The following is a 17,840-nucleotide window of genomic DNA, read 5'->3' as shown; positions in this document are numbered from 1 at the left end:
ACAATTGTCCTCCAGCTCCCTTTCCCTCTCCGGAGTCCGACAGACTGCCCCAGCACATGGTGAGATCTTCTGCCCCACAGCCCCAGCCAAGTAGATTCTCCCCTTGGCCCCTCAAGGACCCCTCTCTTCCCGAGTTGTCATGGGCACTCCACCTTCTCATTTTTATTTGTAGATATTAAGTATCTGAATTTGACCATTTTAAAGCCGAGTTGTAACCACAGAATGTTCCCACGTGTGTCTGTGGCTCACCAACCTGCTTCACTATTCCTTTACACCCATTAGGAAGAGTCGGTGTACCCTGCAGTCCGTGCAGATTGCTTCTATTGGACACAGGTCTCTCCTCCAACAACTCCCACTCCTCTGTGCACCTTAACCCTCTTTTCCTTTCCCACTGCCGACCCTCCCCAAACACAAAGTGAGCCTTCCCAGAACACCGTGGAAGAGCCGGACTCCCTGACTTTAACAGTAGCACTGTCTGTCTTTAACTCTGAGATCCTCTCTCTGCACCCTATCTAGAAAACTCTCTCCCTCTTACTGTCTGTTTTTAAACCATCTCCTTCCTGCTCCTGGAGTGTTGGGACCCTCCCTCCCTCTTCCCCCACCCATTATGAGATTCTGCCAGTTACTCAGGAGGCTTGTGGACTCAGCTGGGAGCTCAGGATCATTCTGCATTTACCACAGTCGCCAGCTGGTGTACAGGAACACGGTCTCCAGGTGGACCCGCTGTGGATAGAGAGGCTACATTCCGGCGCTGGCTAATTGGCTGCTGTAAACCATCACCAGTGAACTGGCTGCTGTAAACCTTTTACCAGTGAACTGGCTGCTGTAAACCATTTACCAGTGAACAGGCTGCTGTGAGACAGAATTGGTCATCCTGGAGCATGGGACTGCTCCAGGAGCCGGAATAGGCTGAAAAATGCCCCTTGCACGTGGCAATGAGACGCCGGTAGAATGGTCACATGCAGCCAGTGAGGGGAGTGAGGTGGTCTGCTTCCAAGCGAAGCCTGGAGTTTAGGGTGGGGTCTGCAGATGGGCGGGAAAATGCGTTGGGATGCGGGCAGTGGTGCCGATCGTGCCTCACAAGCATTGTTCGCCGACACTGCTCTCCGCTCGCCGGGACCCGGAGGGATGGGCAATCCGGAGACCAGCACTTGGAGGACGAAGCGACCCATCGCGTTGGTGACTCGGGTCCTTCCAATGGGCTGGGGTTCACTCCCTCCTCTCATCACTCCTCCCAATCCCTCTCCCTCCCACACTCCCCACTTCACTCATTCCCACATTCACCCCTCCCACACCTTCTGAGCCTCCCGCCAATCATTCCCCATTTCCTCCATCCTTCCACTCCGTTCCCTATTTTACCTCCCTCCTTTCCCACTCACCCTCCCTCCATTCCAGTCGCTCCCTCCCTCTCCCGCTCACTCCTCCCTCCACTTCACTCTCTCTCCCTCTCCCATCGCCGGCAGGTACGGCGCTCACCTTGTGCTTCGGCGGTTCGGCCCGATCCCAGGAGGTGGCGGCGAGCAGGACGATGCCGAGGACTCCGAGGGCTGCGAGTGTTACTGACAGAGCGAGTTGCGGCAGGCGAGCCATACTCAAGCCAATGTGGGGTGCGGCTGCTGGCCGCCGGGAGCGGGGCACACGACCGCCCTGTTCCGTTCAGTTCCGCCCCGCCCTCCGCCCGCCCCGCGCAGTTCGGAGCCCGCCCGGGACCTGGCGCCGCGGTCCTACCTGTCCTGCGAGAGGGGAGGGAGGGAACAGTGGGAGGGACGATACCCAGCGAGCCTGATGCGCGTCTTGTTTTCACAATCAGTTCATGTACCCATATAAACAAACCTCATTTACCAGTTCTTGGTACGTGACTTACCGTGTCTGCGTAATTTACATTTAAATATTTCTTAAATGTTCAGAGAGTCCCTACCAACTCCTCCGGCAGCGCGCACTTCTGTATGTTGGAAAAGAACCTTCCTCTAAACCTGTCCTCTTTTCTCGACACCCCTGTTACTACTTACCCAATCGATGCCCCCCAGAGCCTTGAATGCCTCCTCCATTCAAGGGTAACAAACTCGCCTATCAAGATGCTCCTCATAACTGATATGTTGCTTGCAGGCAGCGTTCTGGTGAAATTTTCCCGCACCGTCCCTCCCCGCACACCGTGTTCCAGCTGTGTCCTAATCAATCTTTTACAAAGTTGTGTCATTAGCTCCCTGGTCCTGGACGAGGAAATATCCCCCGCGTACTGTCCACCACCTGTACCCTCACCTTCTGAGACTCGTGGGCTAATTCCTGAACCGTCCCTGGGTCCCATCATTCACAGTGCAGAGATGGCCTCTGTGATCCCACTGTGGCCCCATGGGGTCTCGACCTGACCCTAGCCCTCGTATTGTCATGGCAGGAACAGATCGCCGTCAGTAACTTTGCCATAGGCATAGAGCACGGAAAGAGGACATCCTGCCCATTGAGTTCATGCCAACCATAACAAACTCTCCAGGGGTGATTGATAAGTTCATGGCCCATGGTAGAAGGAGTCAATTTTAGAAAACCTAGCACATTTATTTTTCAGCATAGTCCCCTCCTACATTTACACACTTAGTCCAACGGTCGTGGAGCATACGGATCCCTTCTTTGTAAAAGTGGTCCACAGCAGGGATGATTGATAAGTTCGTGGCCTAATGTAGAAGGACAGGAGTTATTAACTTCAAACTTTCTGCATTATCTCTCAAAGAGTTGAACTGCATGGACAAGTAACGAGAGCTTCTTGGACCTCCAGGTGGTCCACAGCAGGGGTGATTGGTAAATTCGTGGCCTAAGGTAGAAGGCGATGAGTTATACAGCTCTTGTTATATGCACATGCAGGACAGCTCTGAGTGATTATGCAGGCTTGCTACTAAGCTTGGTGGAACTGTTTCTACTGACAGGAGAAGGGGCAATGGCAGGTTACTGGGACCTTAAAACCAGTCGCTTCGGGCAGATGGGGCTTGTCAACCGTGGTTGGCAGCTCGTCTAGGAGAGGGGAGACCTCCACTGCCTTGCGGCTGTACCCAGTCACGGGGAAGGCTTCCGAGTAGACCCCGAGGGGGAAATCTGGAGCTGAAGCCCCTAAGGCAGTCCTTACATTGAGTTCAATGCTGACCAGCAACTCCTGCGATGCTCCTGGTGCCAAACTCTGCCGTTCCTTTGGGTTCACCAGATGCCTGGAGAGGGGGAGCCTGCTCCATGGGCTACAGTTCGCTCTCCATATCGAACTGCCAGGCTTACAAATCTAGACAGCTAGGACGCAACATCCATGGCCAACCTTGACCAACGGAGGGCTTCTACGGGAGATGAGGGTAGAAATTATAGGGGCCGTAGTCATAATCTCCCAGACGTCTGTAGATTCTGAGACTGAAGGGAGTGCAGGTGCTGGAACCTGGAGTAAGAACAAACTGCTGGTGGGTCTCAGTGAGTTGCATCTGTGGAGGGTAATGAAACATTGATGCTTCAGATTGGGATATGACATAAGCCGATTCCGTGATAATTACAGTAAACGTTGCATCTTTGTTCAGAAGAAGGAAGGAGGACTAATCTGGTGACTTTTATCCTTTGTGGTGGGTGAAGTTCTGGAATTAATACTCAGGGACAAAACTAGCAGTCAGGCGGAGAACTGTGGGTTGATTCGAGAAAGCCTGCCTGCATTTGTTAAAGGAAGTCGTACAAAACTAATTTGATCCTACCTCCAGATGAGAGAAGATAATGTGTATATATAGGCTTCTGAAAAGCAAATGATGAGCTTCTACAGAATAAAGTCGTTGCAACGACTTGCCGGAGGAACTCAACAGGTCAGGCAACATCTATGGAAGTGAATAAATAAGCGGCCAAAGATTTTAATTTCAATTCCCATTCCCGTTCTGACATGTCAGTCCGTGGCTTCCTCTTGTGCCACGATGAGTGACTCCTCATATTCTGTCTGGGTAGCCTCCAACCCGATGGCATGGACATTGCTTTCTCCTTCCGGTCAAAAAAAAAACTTTCTTTTTCCTCCCCTTCCTCTCTTCTTCTGTCCCCTCTCTGGACTCTTCCCTCTTCTCACCTCCCCCCAGGTCACCTCCTCGTCTTTCTCCTATGGTGCACTCCTATCAGATTCCTTCTTCTCCAGCCCTTTACCTCCCCCCCCCCCACCCCCGGCTTCACCCTTCACCTTCTAGCTATCTTTTTCCCCACCCCCTACCTTTTTATTCTGTTATTTTACCCCCTTCCGCTTCAGTCCTGAAGAAGGGTCTCAGCCTGAAACGTTATTCGTTCCCACCGATGCTCCCTTCCCGTTGAGTTCATCCAGCATTTTGTGTGTGCTGCATCTGCAGACACTCTCGTGTTTGTAATAAATTGGTTGTTGAGACTGAATGCCTGGAATTAAAGGAGCTACAGTAGAACAGGAAACAAACTGGCTGAGACACGGGCAAACGGAGTACAAGGGAAAGGTGGGTGTTGGGGCTGTGGGGATCCCTTGGGCACAATACTCAGCATCAATGCCCTTTCTCAATATACGAACTGTTTGAATTTGAGCATGAAGGAGATAATTTCCAAATTTGCATGTGGCTCTTATCTTGGAGGTGTGAACTCTGAGGAGGGAGGTAACAGACTTCACAGAGCTCCATGCAAAAGTGGCTGTGTTGACAAGGGCACAGTTTTACAAGAGGCACGTGAGTCTGGCATGGTTGCTCAAAGTAGCAGGGCAATGGTTAAAAAGGCACACAAGACCCAGGGCTTATAAATAGAGGCATTTAATCTAAGAGCAAGGAAGTCATGATCAACCTTTCTAAAGCATTGGCTCAACCACAATTGGAGTATTGTGTCCAGTTCTAAGCATGACACTTTAGGGAAGATGTGAATGATTTGGAGAGGAGACAGAAGAGATTTACTGAAATGTTTCCAGAGATGAGGGACTTCAGTTATGTGAAGAGACCGGGGTTATTATCCTGGTATGAAGAGTTCATATCAGGGAGATTAAAATGACAAAGGCTATAGACAGAATTGAACATAGAACAGCACAACACAAAGCAGGCCATTCGGCCCACAATGTTGTGCTGAACCAGCTAAAAAGCAAATCAAAAACACCCAAACACTAATCCCTCCGACCTACACCATGTCCATCTCCCTCCATCCTCCTCACATCCATGTGCCTATCCGAACGTCTCTTAAAAGTCTCTAATGTATTTGCCTCCACCACCACACCAGGCAGGGCAACCCAGGCATCCACCAGTCTCTGGGTAAAAAACTTACCCCTCACATCCCCTTTGAATCTACCTCCTCTCATTTTCAATTCATGCCCTTAAGTTTTAACATTTCAACCCTGGGAAACAGATACTCCCTGTCCACTTTATCTGTGCCTCTCATAATCTTGTAAACCTCTATCAGATCTCCCCTCAGCCTCCGGTGCTCCAGAGAAAGCAACCCAAGTTTATCCAGCCTCTCGTGGTAGCACGCACCCTCTAAACCAGGCAGCATCCCACTAAACCTCTTCTGCTCCCGCACCAAAGCCACAACGTCCTCTTCATATAGCGGAGCCACCAGAACTGACTGTGATACACCAGTAGGGAGAGAGAACTGTGTTAATGGAGAGTCTGGAGTACGGATGCACGTGCCAGAGAATGAGTAGTTGTGGTTTAGGATGCATTGCTGGGGAAGGGAGACACAATGCAGCATTCAAAACGGAGCTGGAAAGTGGAAGACACAAGACACTGCAGGTGCCGGGATCTGGACAAACTCAGCAGGCCGGTTAGTACCCGTGGAGGCAGAGCAAAGGTCAACATTGGGGATCGAGACCCTTCGTCAGGATTGATCGTGAAGGGGAGCAGGGCAAAATGGAAGAGAGAGGAGGAGGAGGCTGGCAAGAAATGGACGGATATAAGTGAAGAGGGGTGATAAGACAGATGGTGTCAGGTGACAGAGGGAGGAGTTTGTTGGAGCTGCAGATGATAGAACCAGATAGGGCAGGAAAGTGGTGGGTGGACCAAGTTAAAGAAGGTGCAGTGGGCAAAAGATTGGGTGTCTACTTTGTGGAGCTCACTTCCCAGGAGCGTTCACACCAGCAGGTTGAGGAGCAGTTACTTCCCTTCAACCATTCTGCTCTCAAATCAACCTCCACAAAGCAAATCACTGCAGCTTAGCAACATCAACACTTTGATCACTTTGCACTAAAATGCATCTTGTTTTTGTTTTGTTCTAATTGCGTTCTTTCATGTAAAATGTGTATAATTAATGTATTTCAGAATCAGGTTTATTATCACCGGCATGTGACGTGAAATTTATTAACTTAGCAGCTGCAGTTCAATGCAATACATAATCTAGCAGAGAGAGAAAAAATAAAACATAATAAATAAACAAGTAAATCAATTACTAATTGAACAGTTTTTTTAAAAACATGCAAAAACAGAAATACTGTATATTAAAATAAAAGTGAGGTAGTGTCCAAAGCTTCAATGTCCATTTAGGAATCGGAGGGCAGAGGGAAAGAAGCTGTTCCTGAATCACTGAGTCTGTGCCTTCAGGCTTCTGTATCTCCTACCTGATGGCACCAGTGAGAAAAGGGCATGCCCTGGGTGCTGGAGGTCCTTAATAGTGGACGCTGCCTTTCTGAGACACCGCTTCCTAAAGGTGTCCTGGGTACTTTGTAGGCTAGTGCCCAAGGTGGAGTTGACTAGATTTACAACCTTCTGCAGCTTCTTTCGGTCCCGTGCAGTAGCCCCTCCATACCAGACAGTGATGTAACCTGTCAGAATGGTCTCCATGGCACAACTATAGAAGTTTTTGAATGTATTTGTTGACATACCAAATCGCTTCAAACTCCTAATAAAGTATAGCTGCTGTCCTGCCTTCTTTATAACTACATCGATATGTTAGGACCAGGTTAGATCCTCAGAAATCTTGTCACCCAGGAACTTGAAGCTGCTCACTCTCTCCACCTCTGATCCCTCTGTGAGGATTGGTATGTGCTCCTTGGTCTTACCCTTCCTGAAGTCCACAATCAGCTCTTTCATCTTAGTGACAGTGAGTGCCAGGTTGTTGCTGCGGCACCACTCCATTAGTTGGCAGATCTCACTCCTGTACACCTTCTCGTCACCACCTGAGATTCTACCAACAATGCTCGTCTCATCAACAAATTTATAGATGGTGTTTGAGCTATGCCTAGCCACACAGTCATGTGTATACAGAGAGTAGAGCAGTGGGCTAAGCACACACCCCTGAGGTGCGCCAGTGTTGATCGTCAGCGAGGAGGAGATGTTATCACCAATCCGCACAGATTGTGGTCTTCTGGTTAGGAAGTCGAGGATCTAACTGGAGAGGGAGGTACAGAGGTCCAGGTTCTGCAACTGAATCGTGGGAATGATGGTATTAAATGCTGAGGTATAGTTGAGGAACAGCATCCTGGTGTAGGTGTTGGTGTTGTCCAGGTGGTCTAAAGCCGTGTGAAGAGCCATTGAGATTGCATCTGCCGTTGAGCTATTGTGGCGATAGGCAAATTGCAATGGGTCCAGGTCCTTGCTGAGGCAGGAGTTCAGTCTAGTCACGACCAACCTCTCAAAGCATTTCAGCACTGTCGATGTGAGTGCTACCGGGTAATAATCATTAAGACAGCTCACATTATTCTTCTTTGGCACTGGTATAGTTGTTGTCTTTTTGATTGGTTGGCAAGTTACCAGGTACTTCGTTGGTCCTTCTGTATTTCTTGAGAATGATGCTGCTGCAGGTAATTTTCTCATCACCCCTGTACATACATGCACTTCTGCAGACGGCAACCCAACTTTCAGTTTGAACTTTGGTTTTGACTTTTGAATTTTGACTTTGACTTTGACCTTCAAGCTGTTTGTTACTTTAATTCTCTCCCTCACCCAACTCTGTCCAATTGATCCAACACAAGATTGAGGAACATCACAGTATTGGATTCACCAGTTCTGGCAAACTTCCTTTCTCAATTTGTATCAGAATTGATGCATTCTGCTCCAAACTTATCCTCATTCATTTAATGTATGAGGAGCATTTGCTGACCATGGGACCGTACTGCAGGAGTTCAGAAAAATGAGGGGCTATCTCATTGAAACACATGGGATATTAAAAGGCCTGGGCACAGAGGACATGGCCTAATTCTGTCCTGGGTTGAATTCTTTTTTGCTTGTATCTGTCCCATCAACTCAGAAAGTCTCTCTCTGCAAACACTGTCAGACTGTCTCTCTCTATACACACTGTCAGACTGTCTCCCTCTATACACACTGTCTGATTGTCTCTATCTGCACACACTGTCAGACTGTCTCTCTCTCCCTACACACACCGTAAGACTGTCTCTCTCTGTACACACTGTCAGACTGTCTCTCTCTCTCCCTACACACACTGTCAGACTGTCTCTCTCCCTACGCACACTGTCTCTCTCTACACTGACACTGTCCGATTGTCTCTCGCTGTCAGCACACAATGTCAGACTGTCCCTATCTGCACACCGTCCTGAACATCTCACTCTGCAGACTAACCGAACTGGACAGGCTGCTGGTCTGGCTCTCTTTGAAAACACTGTTACTATGTCTCTCTCTGCACACACTGCGAGACTGCCCCTCTACACACACTGCCAGACTGCCCTTGTACACATACTGCCAGACAGCCCCTCTACACACACTGCGAGACTGCCCTTGTACACATACTGCCAGACAGCCCCTCTACACACACTGCCAGACTGCCCTTGTACACATACTGCCAGACAGCCCCTCTACACACACTGCGAGACTGCCCTTGTACACATACTGCCAGACAGCCCCTCTACACACACTGCGAGACTGCCCTTGTACACATACTGCCAGACAGCCCCTCTACACACACTGCGAGACTGCCCCTCTACACACACTGCGAGACTGCCCTTGTACACACACTGCGAGACTGCCCTTGTACACATACTGCCAGACAGCCCCTCTACACACACTGCGAGACTGCCCTTGTACACATACTGCCAGACAGCCCCTCTACACACACTGCGAGACTGCCCCTCTGCACACACTGCGAGACTGCCCCTCTACACACACTGCGAGACTGCCCTTGTACACATACTGCCAGACTGCCCCTCTGCACACACTGCGAGACAGCCCCTCTACACACACTGCCAGACTGCCCCTCTACACACACTGCCAGACTGCCCTTGTACACACACTGCCAGACAGCCCCTCTACACACACTGCGAGACTGCCCCTCTGCACACACTGCGAGACTGCCCCTCTACACACACTGCCAGACTGCCCCTGTCTGTGTACATTGCAGGTCTGTCTTCCTCTGCTCTGTCTGTCACTATCTCTGTGTACAGTGTCAGACTTTCTCTTTGCATACTCCACTAGAATCTCTCTCTGCAACTATCAATCTCGCTACACAATATCAGACTGCCTTTCTCTGTATATGCTGTCAGACTGCTTCTCCCTGCGCGCACTGTCAGTCTGTCTCTCTCCACACATTTGTCTTGGTTGTTTCTCTCTGAACACATTTTCTGACTGTCTCTTTCTGCATTAACTCTCTGTACAGAGAGCCTGAATGTCTCTATGTCTGTACACAATGTTAAACTGTCTCATTCTTCATACACTGCCAGACTTCTGCCTCTCTGAACACAGCGCAAAACTGCGTATCTCTGTGTACACTGCCAGACTGCACTTCTCTACACACACTGTCTGACTGTCACTCTCTGAACACACAGACAGCCTCTCTCTACACACACTGCATGAGTGACCCTCTCTCTCTCTGCACAATTCGTCACACGGTGTCTCTGTACGCTCTGTCAAATTGTCTTGCTTTTTCTCTCTCTGCAAATCTTTCCTGACTCTCTCTGCACATGTGAAACTGTTTCACTGCACCCACTGTCAGACTGACCCGATATGTACGCACTGTCAGACAGCCTCTCTCTACACACAGTCTGACTGTCACTCTCTGAACAGTCAGACAGCCTCTCTCTACACAGTCTGACTGTCACTCTCTGAACACAATCGGACAGCTTCTCTCTGTGAGCACTGTCAGGCTGTCTCTCTCTCTCTCTCTCTCTCTGTCCACATTGTTAGACTGGTTTTCTCTGCAAATATTTCCTGGTTATCTCTCTCTGAACACATTTTCTGACCATCTCTGTCTGCATTAACTCTCTGGACAGTCCCTCTCCCTCTCTGCATACACCGCATGATTGTCCCTCTCACTCTCTCTCTCTCTCTCTCTGCACAATTCATCAGACTGTGTCTCTGTACGCTCTGTCGGACTGTCTCTCTCATTCTTTCTTTGCACATATTTCCTGACTCATTCTTCCTCTCTCTCTACACATGTCAAACTGTCTCTCAGCACATACTCCCAGACTGTCTCTCTGCACACTGTCAGTCTGTCTCTCTCTGCACATTTGTCTTGGTTGTCTCTCTCTGAACACGTGTTCTGACTGTCTCTGTCTGCATTAACTCTCTGTACAGAGAGCCCGAATGTCTATATGGCTGTGCACAATGTCAGACTGTCTCACTCTGCGTATACTGCCAGACGTCTCCCTCTCTGCACACAGTGCAAGACTGCCTCTCTCTGCAAACTCTCTCAGACTCTCTCTCTCTCTGCACAATTTGTCACACTGTGTCTCTGTATGCTCTGTCAGACTGTCTCTCTCTTTCTCTCTCTCTCTCTCTCTCTCTCTCTCTCTCTCTCTGTCCACATTGTTAGACTGGTTTTCTCTGCAAATATTTCCTGGTTATCTCTCTCTGAACACATTTTCTGACCATCTCTGTCTGCATTAACTCTCTGGACAGTCCCTCTCCCTCTCTGCATACACCGCATGATTGTCCCTCTCACTCTCTCTCTCTCTCTCTCTGCACAATTCATCAGACTGTGTCTCTGTACGCTCTGTCGGACTGTCTCTCTCATTCTTTCTTTGCACATATTTCCTGACTCATTCTTCCTCTCTCTCTACACATGTCAAACTGTCTCTCAGCACATACTCCCAGACTGTCTCTCTGCACACTGTCAGTCTGTCTCTCTCTGCACATTTGTCTTGGTTGTCTCTCTCTGAACGTGTTCTGACTGTCTCTGTCTGCATTAACTCTCTGTACAGAGAGCCCGAATGTCTATATGGCTGTGCACAATGTCAGACTGTCTCACTCTGCGTATACTGCCAGACGTCTCCCTCTCTGCACACAGTGCAAGACTGCCTCTCTCTGCAAACTCTCTCAGACTCTCTCTCTCTCTGCACAATTTGTCACACTGTGTCTCTGTATGCTCTGTCAGACTGTCTCTCTCTTTCTCTCCCTGCACCTATTTCTTGTCTCTCTCTGCTCATGTCAGACTGTCTCATTGCACACACTGTCAGACTGTCTCTCTCTGCACACGCTGTCAGACTGTCCCTCTCTCTCTGCACAATTTGTCACACTGTGTCTCTGTATGCTCTGTCAGACTGTCTCTCTTTCTCTCCCTGCACCTATTTCTTGTCTCTCTCTCTGCTCATGTCAGACTGTCTATTGCACACACTGTCAGACTGTCTCTCTCTACACACAGTGTCAGTGTCTCTCTCTGCACACGCTGTCAGACTGTCTCTCTCTGCACACACTGTCAGACTGTTTCTCTCTGCACACGCTGTCAGACTGTCTCTCTCTGCACACGCTGTCAGACTGTCTCTCTCTGCACACACTGTCAGCCTGTCTCTCTCTATACACACTGTCAGACTGTCCCTCTCTCTCTGCACAATTTGTCACACTGTGTCTCTGTATGCTCTGTCAGACTGTCTCTCTTTCTCTCCCTGCACCTATTTCTTGTCTCTCTCTCTCTCTGCTCATGTCAGACTGTCTCTGCACACGCTGTCAGACTGTGTCTCTCTGCACACACTGTCAGACTGTGTCTCTCTGACCATGTGCAGAGACCGTCTGGCTGTCTGTGTCAAGAGAACAGACGTTCTGGCAATGTGTGCAGAGAGAGCCAGTCTGACAGTGTGTAGACAGAGACAGCCAGGCAGTAGGTAGACTGAGAAATACTGACAGACTTTGCAGAGATTCAGATGGAGAGAGATTGCAGAGAGAGAGACTGATAGAGATTGCAGAGACACACAGACTGACAAATGTTTCAGAGAGAGAGAGAGAGTCTGACAAAGATTACAGAGAGACTGACAGACATCGCAGAGAGTAGACTGACAGAGATTGCATAGGGACTGTTTGACAGAGATTGCAGAGAGAAGATGGACTACCATTGTGTGCAAAGGAATCGACTGGCGATTCAGTCTGGCACAGAGCGATACAGTCTGGCAGTGTGTGCAGAGAAACCCTGTCCCACAGTGTGCACAGAGACAGTCGGGCTGTCTGTGTCGAGAGAGCAGACCGTCTGGCAAGGTGTACAGAGAGACAGTGTCATGGTCCGGTCCGTGAAGTCCGCGTTCTGGTTCACAGTCCTGTCCATGGACTCTGGACTCCGGGTGTTCTGGCTGTCCCTTGATTCAGTTGGGCTTAATCAGAGGCACCTGACGCTTGTCTTGGGGCTGGGAATTTAAGTGGCCCTGGGTTCGAGTGTGGGTGCTGGTTTGTCTGATCAGTATCCCGTCCTCTCCTCTGTCGGGTAAGTCAGGCCATCTTTGCCATTATCCTGAGGCTGGACTGTTCCCTTCCCTTCCCCTTCTTTCTGTAGCCCCTCGCCTACAGCCTCGCCTGCTACCCCCTCACCTGCTATCCCCTCGCCTGCTATCCCCTCACCTGCTATCCCCTCACCTGCTACCCCCTCGCCTGCTATCCCCTCGCCTGCTACCCCCTCGCCTGCTACCCCCTCGCCTGCTATCCCCTCGCCTGCTATCCCCTCACCTGCTACCCCCTCGCCTGTTACCCCCTCGCCTGCTATCCCCTCGCCTGCTACCCCCTCGCCTGCTACCCCCTCACCTGCTATCCCCTCACCTGCTATCCCCTCGCCTGCTACCCCCTCGCCTGCTATCCCCTCGCCTGCTACCCCCTCGCCTGCTACCCCCTCACCTGCTACCCCCTCACCTGCTACCCCCTCACCTGCTATCCCCTCGCCTGCTACCCCCTCGCCTGCTACCCCCTCGCCTGCTACCCCCTCGCCTGCTATCCCCTCGCCTGCTATCCCCTCGCCTGCTATTCCCTCACCTGCTATCCCCCCACCTGCTACCCCCTTGCCTGGAGCCTCGCCTGCATCCTCGCCTATTCTCGCCATCAAGTTCTACCATCGGAGCAAGACCAGAGCCTTGCTGTGTCCAGATAAGGAACTGTCTTTTGTTGTTTGGAACTGTCTCTTTGTGTCCTCACCTTTGCTAGGTAGGTCTGGCCGTTTGCCACTACCTTGTGTTGGGAACTGTCTCATCGTGTTCATCTTTCTGTGTAAGAGTCCCAGCAGTACGTCCTGTTCCCAAAGAGGAGTCCCAGCTCTGTGTTCCGCGTTCCTGTCTCCCAAGTCCAAGGTTCTGTGTTCCGCGTTCCTGTCTCCTAAGTCCCAGCTCTGTGTTGCACGTTCCTGTCTCCCAAGTCCAAGGTTCTGTGTTCCGCGTTCCTGTCTCCCAAGTCCCAGCTCTGTGTTCCGTGTTCCTGTCTCCCAAGTCCAAGGCTCTGAGTTCCGCGTTCCTGTCTCCCAAGTCCAAGGCTCTGTGTTCCGTGTTCCTGTCTCCCAAGTCCAAGGCTCTGTGTTCCACGTTCCTGTCTCCCAAGTCCAAGGCTCTGTGTTCCACGTTCCTGTCTCCCAAGTCCAAGGCTCTGTGTTCCACGTTCCTGTCTCCCAAGTCCAAGGCTCTGTGTTCTGTGTTCCTGTCTCCCAAGTCCAAGGTTCTGTGTTCCGCGTCCCAGTCTCCCAAGTCCAAGGCTCTGTGTTCCACGTTCCTGTCTCCCAAGTCCAAGGCTCTGTGTTCTGTGTTCCTGTCTCCCAAGTCCAAGGTTCTGTGTTCCGCGTCCCAGTCTCCCAAGTCCAAGGCTCTGTGTTCCACGTTCCTGTCTCCCAAGTCCAAGGCTCTGAGTTCTGTGTTCCTGTCTCCCAAGTCCAAGGCTCTGAGTTCCGCGTTCCTGTCTCCCAAGTCCAAGGTTCTGTGTTCTGTGTTCTTGTCTCCCAAGTCCAAGGCTCTGAGTTCCGCGTTCCTGTCTCCCAAGACCAAGGCTCTGTGTTCTGTGTTCCTGTCTCCCAAGACCAAGGCTCTGTGTTCCTGTCTCTCAAGTCCAAGGCTCTGAGTTCCGCGTTCCTGTCTCCTAAGACCAAGGCTCTGTGTTCTGTGTTCCTGTCTCCCAAGACCAAGGCTCTGTGTTCCAGTCTCCCAAGACCAAGGCTCTGTGTTCCGCGTTCCTGTCTCCCAAGACCAAGGTTCTGTGTTCCGCGTCCCAGTCTCCCAAGACCAAGGCTCTGTGTTCCGTGTTCCTGTCTCCCAAGACCAAGGTTCTGTGTTCCGTGTTCCTGTCTCCCAAGTCCAACGCTGAGCTCATGTCCTCATCCAGCCCAGGAGTCCCGCGTCCAGCCCCCACGTCCAGTCCTGTTGCCTTGCCACGTCTTGTCCTCAACTTGATCCGGAGTCCGAACCCGAGTCAAGACCCAGGTTCGGGTCCCTGTCCAGGCTCTGGCTCCGAGTCCTTGTCCAGATTCCAAGTCCTTAGTTCCTCATCCAGGTCCCGCTTTCCTAGTCTAGTCCTAGCCCAGGCCCTATATCCTAGTCTCGTCCAGAGCCTGTGTCTTGTCCAGTGTCGTTTCTTCCCCACTTCCCTTGCTTTCTTGACACACCTAGTCCTCTCCCGAGTACTTCAGTGTCTGCGTCTTGCATTTGGGTCCATTCCCAATGCCCCCTGTTATGACAGACAGTCTGGCAGTGTGATAAGAGGTAGGCAAAGTGGCAGTGTGCGTAGAGAAAGACAGCCAGGCAGTGTATAGACAGAGACAGACATTGCAGAGAGTCAGATGGAGGGAGATTGCACGGAAAGAGAGGCTGATAGAGTTTGCAGAGAGAGCGAGACTGATAGATGTTGCCGTGAGAGAGAGAGTCTGACAAAGATTGCAGAGAGAGGGGGGAGAGGGGGAGGGAAGGAGAGAGAGGGAGAGAGACTCTGAGACTGAGACTGAGACTGACCGGATTGGGAGCAGCATCTCCAACAGCATCACACTGAGCACGGGGGCCCCACAGGGTTGCGTGCTCAGTCCACTGCTGTTCACTCTGCTGAGGCACGATTGTGCAGCAACACACAGCTCGAATCATATCATCAAGTTCACTGATGACACGACAGTGGTGGGTCTCATCAGCAAGAACGACAAGTCAGCTTACAGAGAGGGGTTGCAGCGGCTAACGGACTGGTGCAGAGCCAACAACCTGTCTCTGAATGTGAACAAAACAAAAGAGATGGTTGTTGACCTCAGGAGAGCACGGAGTGACCAGTCTCCACTGAACATTGATGGCTTCTCCGTAGAGATAGTTAAGAGCACCAAATTTCTTGGTATTCACCTGGCGGAGAATCTCACCTGGTCCCTCAACACCAGCTCCATAGCAAAGAAAGCCCAGCAGCGTCTCTACTTTCTGTGAAGGCTGAGGAGAGTCCATCTCCCACCCCCCATCCTCATCACATTCTACATGAGTTGTATTGAGAGCATCCTGAGCAGCTGCATCACTGCCTGGTTCAGAAATCACACCATCTCGGATCGCAAGACCCTGTAGCGGATAGTGAGGTCAGCTGAGAAGATCATCAGGGTCTCTCTTCCCGCCATCACAGACATTTACACTACACGCTGCATCCGCAAAGCAAACAGCATTGTGAAGGACCCCACGCACCCCTCATACAAACTCTTCTCCCTCCTGCCGTCTGGGAAAAGGTACCAAAGCATTCAGGCTCTCATGACCAGACTATGTAACAGTTTCTTCCCCCAAGCCATCAGACTCCTCGATACCCAGAGACTGGACTGACATTGTAATGTGTGTGCTACTGTGCCTATGAGCTTGCTTATTAATTATTGTACTTAACCACTTGGCCACGCGCCAACACTAGTCACTAGTGTTACAAGGTCACTAGTTCAAGCCTTGCCTAAGGCCGTGTGTGTGTCTTTGAGCAAGGCACTTAACCACACATGGCTGTGTGACGACACCGGTGCCAAGCTGCATGGGTCCTAGTGCCCTTCCCTTGGAGAACATCGATGGCATGGAGAGCGGAGACTTGCAGCTTGGGCAACTGCCAGTCTTCCATTAAAACAAAACCTTTCCCAGGCTTGCACCCTGGAAACTTTCCAAGGTTCAAATCCATGGTCTATCGAGCCTAACAGAGGCTATTGAGGCTATTGAGAGGCTATTGTACTGCCCTGCACTGTTTTGTGCACTTTATGCAGGTCTGTAGCCTTGTGCAGTTTTTATGTTGTTTTACATAGGCTAGTGTAGCCTTGTGCTGTCTCACATAGTCTGGGTTGTTTCATGTAGCACCAGGGTCCTGGAGGAATGTTGTTTCGTTTTTACTGTGTACTGTACCAGCAGTTTATGGTCAAAATGACAATAAAAGCGATGACTTGACAGACATCACAGAGAGTAGACTGACAGGGATTGCATAGAGACTGACAGGGATTGCAGAGAGACTGACAGGGATTGCAGAGAGACTGACAGGGATTGCAGAGAGACTGACAGGGATTGCAGAGAGGAGCAGATGTACAGATTCAGAGAGAAGATGGACTGGCATTGTGTGCAAAGGAATCGACTGGCAGGGTGCACAGAGCGATACAGTCTGGCAGTGTGTGCAGAGAAACCCTGTCCCACAGTGTGTACAGAGACAGTCAGGCTGTCTGTGTCGAAAGAGCAGACCGTCTGGCAAGGTGTACAGAGAGACAGTCTGGCAATGTGATAAGAGGGAGACAAGGTGGCAGGGTGTGTAGAGAGAGTCGGTCTGTGAGTAGAGAAAGACAGCCAGGCAGTGGTATAGACAGAGAGAGACTGACAGAGATTGCAGAGAGTCAGATGGAGGGAGATTGCGGAGAGAGAGAGAAACTGACAGAGATTGCAGAGAGAGAGAAACTGACAGAGATCGCAGAGGAGAGAGACTGACAGAGATTGCAGAGAGACTATCTGACAGGAAATGCAGAGAGAGGCAGATGGACAGATTCCTGAGAGAGACAGTCTGACAGTGTGTTCAGAGAGAAGATGGAAAGGCGTTGTACGCAGAAGGAATCAACCTGGCAGTGTACATAGACGGAGACAGTGTGCGCAGAGAAACCCAGTCGCACAGTGTGTGCAAGAGACCGCCTAGCTGTCTGTGTCGAGAGAACAGACGTTCTGGCAATGTGTGCAGAGAGAGACAGTCTGACAGTGTGTAGACAGAGACAGCCAGGCAGTAGGTAGGCAGAGAAATACTGACAGAGATTGCTGAGAGAGACAGACTGACAAATTATGCAGAGAGAGAGAGGCAGTCTTGCACTGTGGGCAGAGAGGGAGAATTCTGGCAGTGTATGTAGGGTGAGACAGTTTAACATTCTGCACAGACATAGAGACATTTGGGCTCTCTACAGAGAGTTAATACAGACAGAGACAGTCAGAAAATGTGTTCAGCGAGAGACAAGCAGGAAACATGTAAGGAGAAAGTGGGTCTGACAGTGTGCACAGAGGGAGACAGTCTGACGTGTGCAGAGAGAAAGAGGGAGAGTCAGGAAATATGTGCAGAGTGAGAAATTGAGAAACAATCTGATGAACTGTGCAGAGGAAATCAGTATGGCAATGTACACAGAGAGAGGCAGTTTGACTGCGTGCAGAAAGACAGTTTGACGTGCGCTGAGAGAGAGATTCAAGTAATATGTGCAAAGAGGGAAACAGACTGATAAATTGTTCAGAGAGAGAGGGTCAGTCATGCAGTGTGTGCAGAGGAATGCAGTCTGGCAGTGTGCACAGAGAGAGGCAGCCT

General features: G+C 50.6%; 2 protein-coding genes across 2 annotated transcripts in view; one reads left to right on the top strand and one right to left on the bottom strand.

The window, feature by feature from the left end:
- Positions 1-1,749, bottom strand: part of LOC132407628 (ectonucleoside triphosphate diphosphohydrolase 2-like) — a 38,385-nt gene extending 36,636 nt beyond the window's left edge. Inside the window, exon 1 of the mRNA XM_059994411.1 lies at positions 1,477-1,749. Coding sequence (XP_059850394.1) covers positions 1,477-1,590 — 114 coding nt within the window. The 5' untranslated portion in view covers positions 1,591-1,749. The remainder of the gene's footprint in view (positions 1-1,476) is intronic.
- A 5,959-nt stretch (positions 1,750-7,708) lies between these two features.
- LOC132407254 (keratin-associated protein 12-2-like) lies at positions 7,709-13,212 on the top strand. The gene is made up of 2 exons (XM_059993515.1): positions 7,709-7,723; positions 12,628-13,212. Exons 1-2 carry the CDS (start codon positions 7,709-7,711, stop codon positions 13,210-13,212), a joined length of 600 nt encoding a protein of 199 aa, XP_059849498.1.
- Positions 13,213-17,840: the final 4,628 nt, after the last annotated feature.

Source organism: Hypanus sabinus, chromosome 18, assembly GCF_030144855.1.
Source record: "Hypanus sabinus isolate sHypSab1 chromosome 18, sHypSab1.hap1, whole genome shotgun sequence".
Lineage (NCBI taxonomy): Eukaryota > Metazoa > Chordata > Chondrichthyes > Myliobatiformes > Dasyatidae > Hypanus > Hypanus sabinus.
The sequence above is the reverse complement of the archived record's forward strand: the minus strand, read 5'-3'. Positions and strand labels throughout refer to the sequence as shown.